The sequence below is a fragment of the Phocoena sinus genome, chromosome 11 (assembly GCF_008692025.1).
Source record: "Phocoena sinus isolate mPhoSin1 chromosome 11, mPhoSin1.pri, whole genome shotgun sequence".
In the NCBI taxonomy this organism is placed as follows: Eukaryota; Metazoa; Chordata; class Mammalia; order Artiodactyla; family Phocoenidae; genus Phocoena; species Phocoena sinus.
Window position 1 is genome coordinate 68,215,654 of NC_045773.1, and position 15,191 is coordinate 68,230,844.

The 15,191-nt window shown below is 41.0% G+C and overlaps 2 protein-coding genes across 2 annotated transcripts in view; one reads left to right on the forward strand and one right to left on the reverse strand.

The window, feature by feature from the left end:
* Nucleotides 1-7,846, reverse strand: part of GLO1 (glyoxalase I) — a 28,907-nt gene extending 21,061 nt beyond the window's left edge. Inside the window, exon 1 of the mRNA XM_032647944.1 lies at nucleotides 7,597-7,846. Within this exon, the coding sequence (XP_032503835.1) occupies nucleotides 7,597-7,680 (84 nt within the window). The 5' untranslated portion in view covers nucleotides 7,681-7,846. The remainder of the gene's footprint in view (nucleotides 1-7,596) is intronic.
* Nucleotides 7,847-13,433: 5,587 nt separating this feature from the next.
* DNAH8 (dynein axonemal heavy chain 8) overlaps nucleotides 13,434-15,191 on the forward strand; it is a 323,349-nt gene continuing 321,591 nt past the window's right edge. The window contains exon 1 of the mRNA XM_032647945.1: nucleotides 13,434-13,654. The gene's annotated coding sequence lies outside the window, so the exon portion shown is untranslated. The remainder of the gene's footprint in view (nucleotides 13,655-15,191) is intronic.

Sequence of the window (15,191 nt, forward strand, 5' to 3'; positions counted from 1 at the left end):
AAAGTGTTTAAATCATGGTGTTGAATTTTGTCATGTGATATTTCTTCTTTAGCTTCCTAATATGGTGAGTTACTGTGATTTTTTTTAATACTGAACCAGCCTTGCATACCTGGAGTAAACCTCACTTGATCATGGTATGCGATTCTTTTTATATATCACTGAATTCTATTTGCTAATATTTTGTTAAGGATTTTTACATCCATACTTATGAAAGATATTGGTCTGTAATATCTCTTTTTTTTTTGTACTGTCTTCACCTAGTTTTGATATCAGGGTAGTATGACAGCTTTATAAAATGAATAAAAGTGTTCCTTCCTCTTCAATTTTCTTGAAGGGATTATGTAGAATTGATGCTAATTCTTCCTTAATGTTTGGAAGAATGCTCCAGTGAAATCATCTGGAACTGAAGATATTTTTTTAAAAAGATTATTATGAATTCAATTTCCTTATGTTATAGAGCTATTCAAATTATTTATTTCATATGGGTAAGTTATGGTAGTTGGTGTTTTTCAAGGAATCGGTGTATTTCATGTAAGTTGTCAAATTTATGTATGTAGAACTGTTTTCAGTATTCCCTTATCACCCTTCTCTTGTCTGCAGTCTGTAGTGGTATCCCCTGTTTCATTCCTGATATTGGTAATTCGTGTCTTCTCTCTTTTCTTGTCAGTCTTGATACAAGTTTGTTAATTCTGCTGGTTTTTTCAAAGAATCAGCTGTTTCACTGATTTATTTCTAATTTGTTTTAAATTTCATTGATTTCTGCTCTTTATTATTTCCTTTCTTCTGTTTGCTTTGCGTTATTCTGCTCTTCTTTTTCTAGGTTCTTGAGAAGGAAACAAATTCTTGATTGAAGACATTTCCTATTTCCTAATACATGCATTTAATACTATAAATTTCCCTCTTAGCACTGTCTTAGCTGAGATGCTCTTTTCATTTTCATCCAGTTCAATGTAATTTTTAAAATTTCCCTTGAGACTTCCTCTTGATCCACGGATTATTGAGAAATGTGTTATTTAGTTTCCAAGTTTTTAGAGATTTTCCTGTTATGTTTCTGCTACTGATGTCTAGTTTGATTCTACTGTGGTTGAACATGCTCTATATAATTTCAATTATTTCAAGTTTGTTGAAGTTAGTTTTAGGGCCCATGATATGGTCTACCTTGGTATCTCTTCTGTGTGCACTTGAAAAAAAACTATACAGGCATACCTCGGTAATATCATGGGTTTGCCACCACTGCAACAAAGCAAAGATCACAATGAAGAGTCACACAGGGACTTTGTGGTCCAGTAGTTAAGACTCCATGTTCCCAGTGCAGGGGCTTCAATCCCTGGTCAGGGAACTAGATTCTGCACGCTGCAACTAAGAGCCTGCATGATGCAACTAAAGGAGCCCGCATGTTGCAACGAAGATCCTATGTGCCACAATTAAGACCCGGTGCAGCCAAATAAATAAATATTAAAAAAAAAAAGTCACAAATTTTTTGGTTTCCCAGTGCATGTATGTTTACTCTATACTGTAGTCTATTAAGTGTGCAATAGTACTATGTCTAAAAAAATGTACATACCTCAATTAAAAATACTTTATTGCTAAAAAATGCTAACCATCATGTGAGCCTTCAGTGAGTTGTAAAGGTTACTGATCACAGATCACCATAACAAATATAACAGTGGAAGTCTGAAATATTGCAAGAATTACTAAAATGTGACACAGAGAGAATCAAGCAAATGCTGTTGGAAAAATAGCACCAACACGCTTGTTTCATGCAGGGTTGCAACAAACTTTCAATTTGTAAAAAAAAAACCTAGTATCTACAAAATGCAATACAAACAAGCTATGCCCGTATTCAGCTGTTACTGGCTGTTATGTTCTATAAGTCTTGATTAGATCTTGTTTATTGATGGTGTTGCTGAGTTTGTCTATATCCTTGCTAATTTTCTGTCTAGTTCAATCAATTATTGAGAGAGGAGTATAGTCTCCAACTAAAACTGTGGATTTTTCTTTTTCCTTCCATGTATCAGTCTTTGCTTCACATATTTTTTGCAGTTCTATTGTTTGAGGCACACACATTTAGGATTGCTATGTCTTCTTAGTCAATGGACCCTATTATCATTATATAATGTACTTCTCTATGATAACTGTCTTTGCTCTAGAGTCTACTGCATTTGAAACAATATAGCCACTCCTGCTTTCTTCTGATTAATGTTTATATATCTTTTTCCATCCTTTTAGTTGCCTCTGTCATCACATTTGAAGTGAGTTTCGTGTAGACAGCATATAGGTGGGGCATGTTTTTATTTTTATTTTTCTTTCAGTTTTATTAAGATATAATTGACATACAGTATTATATAAGGTTAAGGTATACAGCATGACTTCAACTTACATATGTTGAGAAATGATTACCACAAATTTAGTTAACACCCATCACCTCACAAATAGATAACTTGAGGCATGCTTTTAAATCCACTCCACCAATATCTGTCTTAATTGGTATATTTACATCTAATGTAATTATTGAAATATTAGGGCTTAAATTGGCCATTTTATTTTTGTTTTCTGTTTGTCCTTTCTTTTTATCTTTGCCTTCTTGTGGGTCACTGGAATTTTTTTTTTATAATTCCATTTTGATTTATCTATAGTGTTTTTGCATACACTCTTTGCATAGCTTGTGTGTGTGTGTGTGTGTGTGTGTATACTACCATGTTATTCCTAGGGTCTCAAGGTCCCTAGCCAGTCTGCCATTCTCTCTGCTTTTCAGAGTCCTCCTGTTTTTGTTTTATCTAAGCACAGCTTGTTTTATTGCATTTCACTTTGTTGCAGTTCACAGATATTGTTTTTTTTGTTTTGTTTTGTTTTGTTTTTTTACAAAGTTAAGGTTTGTGGCAACCCTGTGTCCAGCAAGTCTGTCAGTGCCATTTTTCCAAGAGCATTTGCTCACTTTATGTCTCTGTGCCACATTTTGGTAATTCTCACAATATTTCAAATTTTTTCATTGTATTTGTTATGGTGATATGTGATCAGTGATCTTTGATGATACTATTGTAATCCTTTCGGGGTGCCATGAACCATGCCCACATAAGATGACAAACTTAATTGATAATTGTGTGTGTTCTGACTGCTCCAGTGATAGACCATTGCCCCATCTCTCTCCCTCTCCTCGGACCTCTCTATTCCCTGAGACACAATATTGAAATTAGGTCAATTAATAACCCTACAATGGCCTCTAAGTGTTCAAGTGAAAGGAAGAGTTGCATGTCTCTCACTTTACATCAAATGCTAGAAATGATCAAGCTTAGTGAGAAAGGTGTGTCAAAAGCTGAGACACGCTGAAAGCTAGGCCTCTTGCACCAGTTAGCCAAACTGTGAAAGCAGAGGAAAAGTTCTTGAAGGAAATGAAAAGTGCTCTTCCAGTGAACACACAAATGATAAGAAAGCAAAACAGCCTTATTGCTGATACGGAGAAAGTTTTAGTGGTCTGGATAGAAGAGCAAGCCAGCCACACCATTCCCTCAAGCCAAAGCCTGATCCAGAGCAGGGCCCTAACTCTCTTCAATTCTAGAAGGATGTGAGAAGTGAGGAAGCTGCAGAAGAAAAGTTTGAAGTTAGCAGTGGTTGGTTCATGAGGTTTAAGGAAAGAAGCCAGCTCCATAACATAAAAATACAAGGTAAAGCAGCAAGTGCTGATGTAGAAGCTGCAGCAAGTTATCCAAAAGCTAAGATAATGAATGAAGGTGGCAACACTAAACAACAGATTCTCAGTGTGGATGAAATAGCTTTATATTAGAAGAAGATATCACCTAGGACTTTCATAGTTAGAGAGAAGTCAATGCCTTCAAAGCTTCCAAGGACAGGCTGATTCTCTTGTTAGGAGCTAATACGCTGGTGACTTGAAGTTGAAGCCAATGCTCATAACCATTCTGAAAATCCTAGGGTTTTTAAGAATTATGCTGGGGACTTCCCTGGTGGCGCAGTGGTTAAGAATCCTCCTGCCAATGCAGGGGATACGGGTTTGATCCCTGGTCCGGGAAGGTCCCACATGTCGCGGAGCAACTAAGCCCATGCGCGACAACTACTGAGCCTGAGCTCTAGAGACTGCGAGCCACAACTGCTAAGCCTGCATGCCACAACTACTGAAGCCCACACGCCTAGAGCTCGTGCTCTGCAACAAGAGAAGCCACCGCATGAGAACCCTGTGCACCGCAATGAAGAGTAGCCCCGCTCACCGCAACTAGAGAAAGCCTGCATACAGCAACAAAGACACACCACAGCCAAAAATAAATAAATAAATAAATAATATATATATATTTTTTAAAAAGCTACAACAGTGGCAAAAAAGTTTCTTGACTTTGTGTCCTACCTTTCAAATTCTCTTTCTAGTGATGAAGACACTCATTTCTCTAGAACTGTTACTAAGGAGCTTTATATATTATATCTTACTCAGAATCAAAATCAAAATCTCCATTGCCTCTACCACCTTCCATCTTCAGAAAAGGGAAGTTTCAATCTTGCAGCCATACCTCTAACCTCAGCTCTGGTTTTACATCTCCATCCAGTCTACTCAACATTTCCACCTGAGTCAAAATATCAAATTAATCACAGCCCAAATAAATACTGCCTCCTACATCACCAACAGGGAATGCCTCTAGAATCTGACTTGGGTGTCAGCCCAAGTCAGACCCCTGAAGTCTTCTCAGATTCCTTCCTCGCCACTCCATCTGTAATCCAATCCAAGTGTCCCATCAACCTGACTGCTCCAGTCCCTCTGGAATCTTTCTCCTTGCCTTTCCAAAGATCACTACTACCTTGCTCATGTCCTCTCTACTTCCTGCCTAGACGACTGTCAAAGCCTGCCTGGTCTCTCTGCTTCTTGCAGGCTAACCCAAATGCAATCCAGAGTGATCTTCCTATAATGGTACCAGACTGATCTTTCTATAACAAAAGGCTAACTGTGTCATTTCTAGGTTAAAAATCAATCCTTCAGGCGCTTCTCTGGTGGCTCAGTGGTTAAGAGTACGCCTGCCAATGCAGGGGACACAGGTTCGAGCCCTGGTTCAGGAAGATCCCACATGCCACGGAGTGTCTGGGCCCGTGCACCACAACTACTGATCCTGCACTCTGGAGCCCGGGAGCCACAACGGGAGAGGCCGCCGCAGTGAGAGGCCCGTGTGCCACGGCGAAGAGTGGCCCCTGCTCGCCACAGCTGGAGAGGGCCTGCACACAGCAATGAAGACCCAACGCAGCCAAAAATAAACAAATAAATAAAATCTATTTTTTAAAAAAAAGATGTTAAAAAAAAAAATCAATCCTTCAGTGGTACCTCACAACTTTTAGAAGAAAGTCCCCAAAGGAAGCACATACAGTTGCTGCATACTTCTCTAACTTCATCTTTTATTACCACTCCACTAAACTGGTCACCTGAAATGGTTTTGATTTCATACCTTTATCAGTTAAAAAAAAAAAGAGTATGCCCCATCATAAATGTATATATATTTTAATTGTATACACAGAGAAATATACATAAATAATAATAAAATAATAATAATAAAGCATATATTAAAAAAAACATATTTACCAAACAGAAATCTTCATAGGATGAGAAAAACAAATGAACCAAGTGGAAATGTTCATATTTTCTTTGAGCATCCCAATGACTGTTTTATGTACCTTCCCCTTCACTCCTATTGCCTATAACTTCAGTCTCATTGTATACCTGTAGGTCCCTGCATCAGCTCTCTGATGTCACCGTGCTTTTATATATACTACAGTTCTCTCTGCCGAGAACAGTCATTCATCCATCTGGCCACTGTCCTTCTTCCTTCCTTGCCATTCTTTCTTCCCTCAACCCCTACCCGCAACTCTGCCTAGCTACCTCCTTTGATTTGGTAAAACCCAGCTTAAGTGTCGCCAACACTGAAAGTTTTCCCTGACCTCATCATTTACCACTCAGATGGGAAGGGACTCCAAATAATTTTATCAAAGGACACTGATAGACAGTAAAAAGAATGTATTTCAGGAGATCACTACTTGGGAAAAGAAGCACTTGGCCTTTGAAGAAAGTTAGCTAAGTAAGACAGCCCAGAAGGTGGTGCAGCCCATGAGTCACAACTACTGAGCCTCTGCTCTAGAGCTGGCGAGCCACAACTACTGAGCTTGCGAGCCACAACTACTGAAGCTCGCACGCCTAGAGCCCGTGCTCGGCAACAAGAGAAGCCACCGCAATGAGAAGCCCGTGCACCGCAACGAAGAGTAGCCCCCCGCTCTCCGCAACCAGAGAAAGCCCGCTTGCAGCAACGAAGACCCAACGCAGCCAAAAAAAAAAAGGTGTAAATTAAGAATGCAAAGAATTGTACTCAATCAATTTTATCACGCTCTCCTTGAAATATTTTTTTTAATAGTCCAGTATATAAAATGCCCAGTTACCTGGGAAATTAATTTACACTGAATAACTCAATCTATATTATGTGAAATAACAAGGTATTAACATTAAAGAGTATAAAAAGTAAGATTAAGTGTGAGAGGAAATGTATATATTTACTTCTTCCCTCTTAATTTTGCAGTGACTAACATTTTTCCTAAGCTAAGTACTACCAGGTGCTAGTCAAAGGATTTAGCAATTAGAAGTGTCTGACTCTCCACCCTGAAGGCAAAGAGCAAGAAGGGACTAAAGTCACCAACCGGTCTTAGAGGTCTGTACAAAGCACATACTCAAACGTCAAGGATTTTAGAACTTCCCCAGTCAAATGAATACATACAAAGGCGTTTTCTGACAGTGATGAGTACACTGGAGTAAACCCCCAGAGCGGCTGCCCGGTCTGATCTTGACAACGCCCGGAGGCACCACACCTGAGTGAGTTACAATGACTCTCAGTATAGACCTGTTAAGCAAGCTGAAGGGATGAGAGCCTTCATGTGCAACTGGTCATTCCTCTTACTGGGTCTCAGCTGCAATGAGATGGTCTGTGAAGAAATTTCCAAGATTCCCTTCGGATCTAAGCTCCATGATCCTGCCATCTCTCCTGGGGCCACCGAGCAAAGTGTGGCCGTGAGCAACCGGAAAGGCCAACCCAAAGGGAAATTCTGGGCGCGGCTAAAGTCAGGAGCTATCAGATTGGTTTGGAGGAGTTAAACGCGAAGCCAGGACAGTTACAGAAAATGATCCAGGCTGGGAAAAGCCGGCCCGTAGACCTTCGAACGTAGACTGGAGTTCAGAAACTACTTTTCTTACTCTCCACCTCTACTGCCCTGGGGAACACGCACACCCACAGACAAGAGCTCTGACCCTGGGTTAGCCATGGTTTCCTGTTACCGTCCCAAATCAAGCAAGTTAAAGCAAGCAGGATCGCAGTCTTTCAAACAACTTGAAGAAACGGACCCTCTCCAGATCCCCCACTGGACACCACTGGCCCTCTTCCCAGCCCACTCCGATCCGCCCAAGGCGGGCAGAGCTGCAGTGGTGGTAGAATGAGGTTCGAATCCAGAGTTCGAATCATCCAGCCCAAGCGAGGCCTGGTTGAGCCCGAGGGACTGCTCCCTCCTTGGGGTCCCAGTCGCGCCACGCACGGCGGGCCCCGACTCTGGAGAATTAGGTTCTGCGCCCACCTTGGTGCTGGGGTCCGAGTCTTTGCAGCAGCCGAGAGCGGCCTCATCGGTGAGGCCGCCGGACGCGGGCTGCGGTTCTGCCATGGCCGCACTGTTGTAACGCGGACGAAGGTGGCCAGGAACACAGCAGCTACTCTCACTCTGCCGACCGCGAAGCTCCCTTCACCAGCGCCCGCAAGACGGCACCACGGGGTGGGCGGCCGCTGAATTCCAGCCAATTGCTACGCGGAGGGCAAGTTGGCTGTCTGCTGATTGGGTCCCAGTGAGTCAGCGCCTCGGGCCACAGCGCTCAACACCCAAGACTACAATTCCCAAGGTGCCTTGCGTATGATGGAGGGCACCTTGAGGTTGAAAACAAAAAATCCAAACCAGCCAACTTGAAAGCGCGTTTCTCGCTGTTGCTTGATGACCTAATTTTGTTTCTGTTTAACTGTTAAAGTTCAGTAACCACCCATACCTCAGGGCTGCAACGTGGTAGGAAATACGAATCTAATGGAAAGAGAATTGGGAGTTATGATTTTTAAATTATAAGGATCCAAAACTATTTTCTCACTTTAAGCAGCACAGGATAATTAAAACAACTCTGACTTAGCCAGAGACCTAGGTTCAAGTTTTGGTTCCACTGTTTATTAGCTGTAGAAGCTTGGAGTAATTACTGAACCTTCTCTGCGCTTCCTTGCAGGATTTTGGTGAGAATCAAATGAGATTTAAGTTATGGTTTCACTGCTTATGTAAATGTCCATAACTTACAGTGAGTTTTACGTTAATTTTGCTAAGGCACATATTTTAATTGTGTTCATTGGAAAACTTAGTCATCACTGTGTTCTTTGATGACGGGCACATAGTAGATTCTCAATAAATACTTCCTGTTGTTGAAAGACTAAATGATCATGATCACTGTAACCATAATTTAGGAAAGGACTTTATATTAATAAATGAATGGGGAATGAGATTTGACAATGTTTTTAAGTGAATAGGATGGTCTATATAAATTAGCAAAAAGATGGATGGATGTCAGGAATTTGGGTTTCAGGGAGTTGGGCAAAATGGGAATTTATTGGCTCACCCAATCAAACTGAAGTGGGGCAGGGAGGCATCTCGCACCAGGCATCTAGCACCAGGCACCTGGCCACCACCAAGATGTCTCCATCTCTCATCTCAGCTTCTTTCTTCATCTCAGATTCATTTTGTCAGACATAACTCCTCCTGTCTAGAAACCTGGAGCTCTCAGCCTCTCAGCCTCTCAGCAGAGAAAGAGTGAACCTCTTCCCTGAATTCCAATTTTGATAAAATCCAGGGAGGTGCCTCTGTTGGCCTAGACTAGGACCTGTGCTTACTCCTGTGGTCAGAGCACAGTAATTGACAGCCTGGATTAGAGCCACCTGCTTGGAACCGGAGGGCAAAGCAGTTCCCCAAAAGAAGAAGGATGCTGTTCTTATAAGAAGAGAGTTCCTGTGCAAACTGAAGTATAGAGTTTCAACAGAAATTTTGTGCATACCTGGTGCTAACTTATTGAGGGATATCTTGTCAAAACTCAATGTACTACAACTACAGAACTTGGACATGGAGATAGACCTTAAAGCTGCTAAACCAAGGAATTGAGGCAATACACTAACCCTCAACACACTGTGCATTACCACTGAATTTTTGCATAGGAAGCCCAGACAAAAGAAATTTGTCTGAAACATTTTATTGAAAAGCCATCCCAAGCTGTGTTTTTCCTCTAACCCCTCTGGCGAACTTCCCAGAATATATGAGATAAACCATGTAAATGGATAGGAAGACTCAATATCATAAAATACTGATTCATTTACAAATTAATACATTAATGTAGTGCAATTCCAATAAAAATCCTGATGGGTTTTTCAATGAACTGAATAAGCTGATTGTAGATTCTAATTTTAGAGCCCCAAATAGACAAGACACATTTGAAGAATAAATAAGGGGAGTTCCCTGGTGATTTAGTGGTTAGAATTTGGCACTTCCACTGCTGTGGCCCCAGTTCAATCCCTGGTTGGGGAACTGAGATCCCGCAAACTGCACAGCAAGGCCAAAAAAAAAAAAAGAAAAAAAGTAGGGGAACCTACCCATCCAAGACAGTATAAATCTACAGTAAGACAATGTGGCAATGGCACTGGTATAGATCAATAAATGGGAACTGTGGCAAGCAGCTCTAAAATAGCCCCAATGATCCCCACCTCCTGGTATTTATGCTCTTGTGTTATTCTCTCCCCATGAATATGGATTTAGTGACTCACTTCTAAGGAATAGAATATGGCAGAAGTGATGGGATGTCACTTCTGAGTTAGACTATGTAGAGGCTGTGATTCTTGTCTTGGGATCTCTCTCTTTCTTTTTCTCCAATCTCTCACTCAGCGGGTAAGCAAGCTAAAACGTTGTGAGCAACATATGTAGAGACTGATGTAGCAAGGAACTGATGTCCCCTATCAACAGCCAGTGAGGATCTGAGGCTTGCCAACAGCCACATGAGTGAGCTTGGAAGTGGGTCCTCTCCTAGGAGAACTTTGAGGTGACTGCTGCCCCAGTTGACCCCTTAACAAGTTGATCTGATCTTGTAAGAACCTTGAGACAGAACTACCCGGCTAGGGCTAGACCACTCCCAGATTCCTAACCCACAGAAACTATGAGATAATAAATGTTTGTTGTTTTTAGCTGCTAAGTTTTGGGGTAATTTGTTGTGCAGCAATACACAACTATCACACACATGTACACACATGAAAACTTGATTTAGATCAGAGCTAGTACCGCAGATCATTGGGGAAAGGATGACTTTTTCAATGAATGGTGCTAGGATGCCATCATTTATCTATATGAAAAAAAAAAAGCAGATTTCTCCATTTCATACCATAAAGAAAAACAGAAGTCCAAGTGTGTATTAAAGATATAAAAGTGAAAAGGTAAAACTTAAACATGTAAAGAATAAAATATCAGAGAATATCTTTATGAATTCATGGTAGGAATTTCTTAGTGAGATGTAAAAGCACAAAATATAAAAGAAAAAATATCTTAACTAAAACACACCATAAAAAAGTAAAAAGACAAACCACAAAGTGGGAGAAGGTATGGGCAACACACATAGCCAACAAAGGATCAGTATCCATAATATGTAAAAACCCTTACAAATCAATGAGGAAAAGGTAACTCAATAGAAAAAATGGCAAAAGAGAAAAATAGGCAGTTTACAAAAGAGGAAACACAAGTAACTAATAGGCACATGAAAAAATGCTCTAACTTACTGGAAAACAGGGAAATGCAATTTAATATAAAAATGAGGTTCCCTTCATACCCTTCAGATGGACAAAATTTTTTTAATTCATAGTGTATCAGTATCAAGTGTTGGTGTGAATGAGGAGCAGTGTTTGCTGGTGGAAACCTAAATTATTATAAACACTTTGGAAAATAATTTGACAGTATTTAAGTAAGGTTAAATACAGTACATCCTACTAAGTACATATCCAGAGGACTATTATGCCTACACTCTAAGTATAAGAGACAAAGTTTGAATAGAAAAAAAAATTGATAAAACCTAAATGTCCAACTGTGAGAAAATAAATTGTGTTATTTTCACAGTGGACTAATATACATAAGTGAAAATGAATGAATCTGAGGAACATATTCCAACAGTGATAAACCTCACAAATAGAAATGAAATAATTAAAAGTTGCAGAAGAATTCATATGACCAATACAACTTTTAAAAAAGTTTTAAACTCTGTAAGAATATAATGTATTGCTTAGGGCTAAATAATCATCCAGTAATGGCATCAGGAAGTACCTGGGAAAAACAACTCCAAATTCAAGAACATGATTTGCTCTAAGCAACAATGGAAAAAGCCAAATGGGAGGGATATACTGGGGACTTAAATGTTTTGACGTTGTTTCATAACTTAAGCTGGATGTTGGGTAAATGGATAGTTGTATTATTCTTTATACCTCTCTGTATCTCTTAAATATATATAATATACTTTTTAAAAGCTTAAAAGTAATAAGCACCACATAGAGAAACAAAAGAAAAGACAGCAATAGTGGGGAAGGAATAGTTTAGAATAGTCACTATTTTAGAAGACACAAATTCCAAATAGAGTTTAGAATTGTTTCCTTTTTGGTAGAAGGGATATTAGTTTCCTTGAGCTGATGTAACAAATCATCAAAAACTTGGTGGTTTAAAACAACAAAAATTGATTCTCTCACAATTCTGGAAGCTAGAAGTGTGAAATCAAGTTGTTGGCAGGACTATACTCTCTCTAAAGGCTCTAGGGGAGAATCCTTCCTTGCCTCTTCCGTCTTTTGGTGGCTCCATGTGTTCCTTGGTTTGTGGCAGCATAACTGCAATCTCTGCCTGGGTCTTCACATGGCCTCCTTCCCTGTGTCTGAAATCTCTCTCCTCTTTCTCTTCTAAGGACACCAGTCATAGGATTAAGGGCCCACTGTAGATCCAGGGTGATCTCACCTTGAGATCCTTAAGTTTACCTGCAAAGACACTATTTCCAAATAATGTCACATTCACAGACAGGTACCAGGAAACAACAGACTTGGACTTATTTTAGGGGGACACAATTCAACCCACTGCAAGGTGAACATACCTGTTTTGTTTTTTGTTCTGTTTTGTATGTTAGTAAAATTAAGATTAGGAAATCTACTCAGAGTTATGTTTAAAATACTTTTATGGTAGAGTTAATTTTCCTTAATGAACTTTGTTTTATTAGTTGCTTAGGTCTCTATTGTCAGTTTTTTTTTTTTTTCAAACTAAATAGGATGGACAACTAAACAGGGTATAGGTATGCTGTTTCAGCCATAAAAAAAAGCTCAAAGAATGAACTGTGGATAGTTACTCAATATTTATATATATTTATATATATTTCATATATATTTTACTTGAATGGCTGCTTGTGGCTATGTTAGGACAATTATAACAACAAATATTGATAATCTGTGTATTTTAATTGCACATTCCCTACAACATTTAGACATTTCCAGTGGGTTGTCTTGATGTTTTTATTTCTGTCCATAGTATCATCTTTCAGTCAATAAGGCTTGAAACCAAACATCACGGAGTTATAGATTTTTGGAACAAGAAGGGAACTTAGAGATCATCTTATCTCCTGCATTTTATTTAATAAATGAGGACACCCAGGACTACAGCATGTTCACAATCTGAGTTTCAGAACTAATTGAGTTACTGGGTAGCACAGAATATATATATATATAAACACCTAATTAAAATGGAGACCCATCACGCCTCGTCAGGGGTAAACGCAGAAATGTACTGGAGGGCTTCCCTGGTGGCGCAGGGGTTGAGAGTCGGCCTACCATGTAGCCGACTCGGTTCGTGCCCCGATCTGGGAAGATCCCACATTCCGCGGAGCGGCTACGCCCGTGAGCCATGGCCGTTGAGCTTGCGCGGCCGGAGCCCGTGCTCCGCAACGGGAGAAGCCACAACAGTGAGAGGCCTGCGTACCGCAAAAAAAAAAAAGTACTGGAAAGGGCGGAGGGGGGGGGGCGTGTAAACTTTGAAAAGTAGTCCGTTTTTTTCCGTCCTTCTACTCTATATTACCAGTCACAGGTTTCTGAGCAAACAAATTCAAAAGAAAACATTTAATGTTCTCTAGTGAGACACGAAGTAACTTCAGGAAACGTAAAGGTCATAGACAACGCTATTTTATATATCAAGACATTTCCGTACCAATCCCCTCAAAGCCTACCTTGGAATCCTCCCAAGTCCCCACCCCCTGAAATATTCCATCTCTAGGCAGCTGCTTCTTCCGCGGGGCCCCTAAACAGTGTTTCACTTCTCAGGCTCGCGGGGTGATGGTCCTGGCCCGCGAGCGCGCGGGTGGCGGCACGGGGTGGGGAAAGCCCGCGTTCCAGCGCCCCACGCCCCGCAGGGAGCAGAGCCCGGCGGAGCCCGCGCTACGCGCCGGGGAGCGAGCTGGCCTCGGACTCCCAACGGCCGAGCCTCGGCGGCCGCGGAGACCGAACAGGAGCAGCTCCCGGGGCTGCGCGGCCGCTCGGGGTCGCCTGGCTGAGCTGAGTGGCGGGTGAGTGCGCCTCGGAGACCCGCGCAGAGCCGGATTCCCAGCCCCGCTGAGGTCCGGCCTACTTGCCTCCCTCTGCCCCCCAGCTCCCCGCTAATGTCCCCAAGCTGTCCAGTTCCCACCCGACTACAACCCGAAGCCAGCCCCTGCCCTTGGTGAATCCCAGTCTCTTCGTTGAACGTCTGACAGACTCCACACCCCGCTCCCCCTTTTAAGGATTCAAAAGTAAGACAAACAGAAGGCCTAGCCATTCAGGCTTATCTTCTGCTCCTCGCTCCTCCTCACTCCCCTACACCCCGAAATCTCATCACTAAATTTGCCACTTCTCCTAAGCAATCTAAGCCTTTCCCTGCTTTCTTGCTAGGAGAGTTCCCTCTCCCGTCCTCTCCTGACAGCTCTTCAGACCCAAGTCAAGTGTCATCATCTCTGTCGTTTTTTCCAGAAGTTTCTTTCCCTTCTAGTCACTTTCAGCCCTTTGTTCATTCACCTTTTCTTGACGTTGACCACCCTGTGTGTGTCTAACAGCCTGCCCTCCCCCCCGCTCCGTTTGTGCGTTTTGCTTTGGAGGGGCTTCTCGGTTGTGTATGCCATCACAGCGGCCAAGCACGCAGAGAACCCTTAGTCATCATGAAAGGATAGGGGTACAGACAGAGATGGGCACAAGAGAAAGGGGTGTGGTTGAAATGGCAACTTGCTCCTGGAAATGACTAGGAATGATTTTGTAGACGTCCAATTGAACCTCCAAAATTGAACTTAAAGAGAAGGGGTGGTGGGAATTTAAAATGATTGTATTTGGCAGCAAGTTGTCCGGGGAGGACACGGGGAGGAGGAGAAGACGAAAAGGTGTTTATCCTGCATCCCCTCTGTGCTCTTATAGCCGGCAAAGCGTGGATACTTGGAGTAAAGACCCGCCCCTTCGTTGCCTAAGTAATCTTTTTAAATTCTAAAATTCAGAGGGAAATTTAGGTTCTAAATTTTAAGTCCTAAGATACATAGGAGAAAAATATAAACACATATTGTGTGTTATTGTATAAACACATATTATACGAGTAAAATATGCACATAATTATACTTTTTTAAAAACCATAAAGTTATCAAATTGAAAAGTACAGCTCTTCCTCTGCTTCTCTTATCTGGCCTTTTTTACTCAAGGTAATCATTGTTCATAATTCATTGTGTATCTTTCCTGGAAAGCTTCTAATGCATTTTATTAAATCTAAACTGTTACTGATTATAATTTTATACAATTACATAGATGGAAACTACATATTATATGTAACAGCATAAAGAAAAAGATGTGAGGAAAGGAAAAAAGGTTGCCAGTTAAACCTTCTTAAAAGTGTGCATCTTAGAATAGATGAAATACCATGTATATGCCTACATACACTTTAAAAAATTTATACAGTTGATATACAATGCACTGTACTACCTTGGTTTTTCCTCCATGTAACAATATGTGATTGAGACATTTCTACATCTGTATATATAGCTTTACCTCATTATTTTTATTGCTAATGTTAAATTAAAACTTTATAGAACA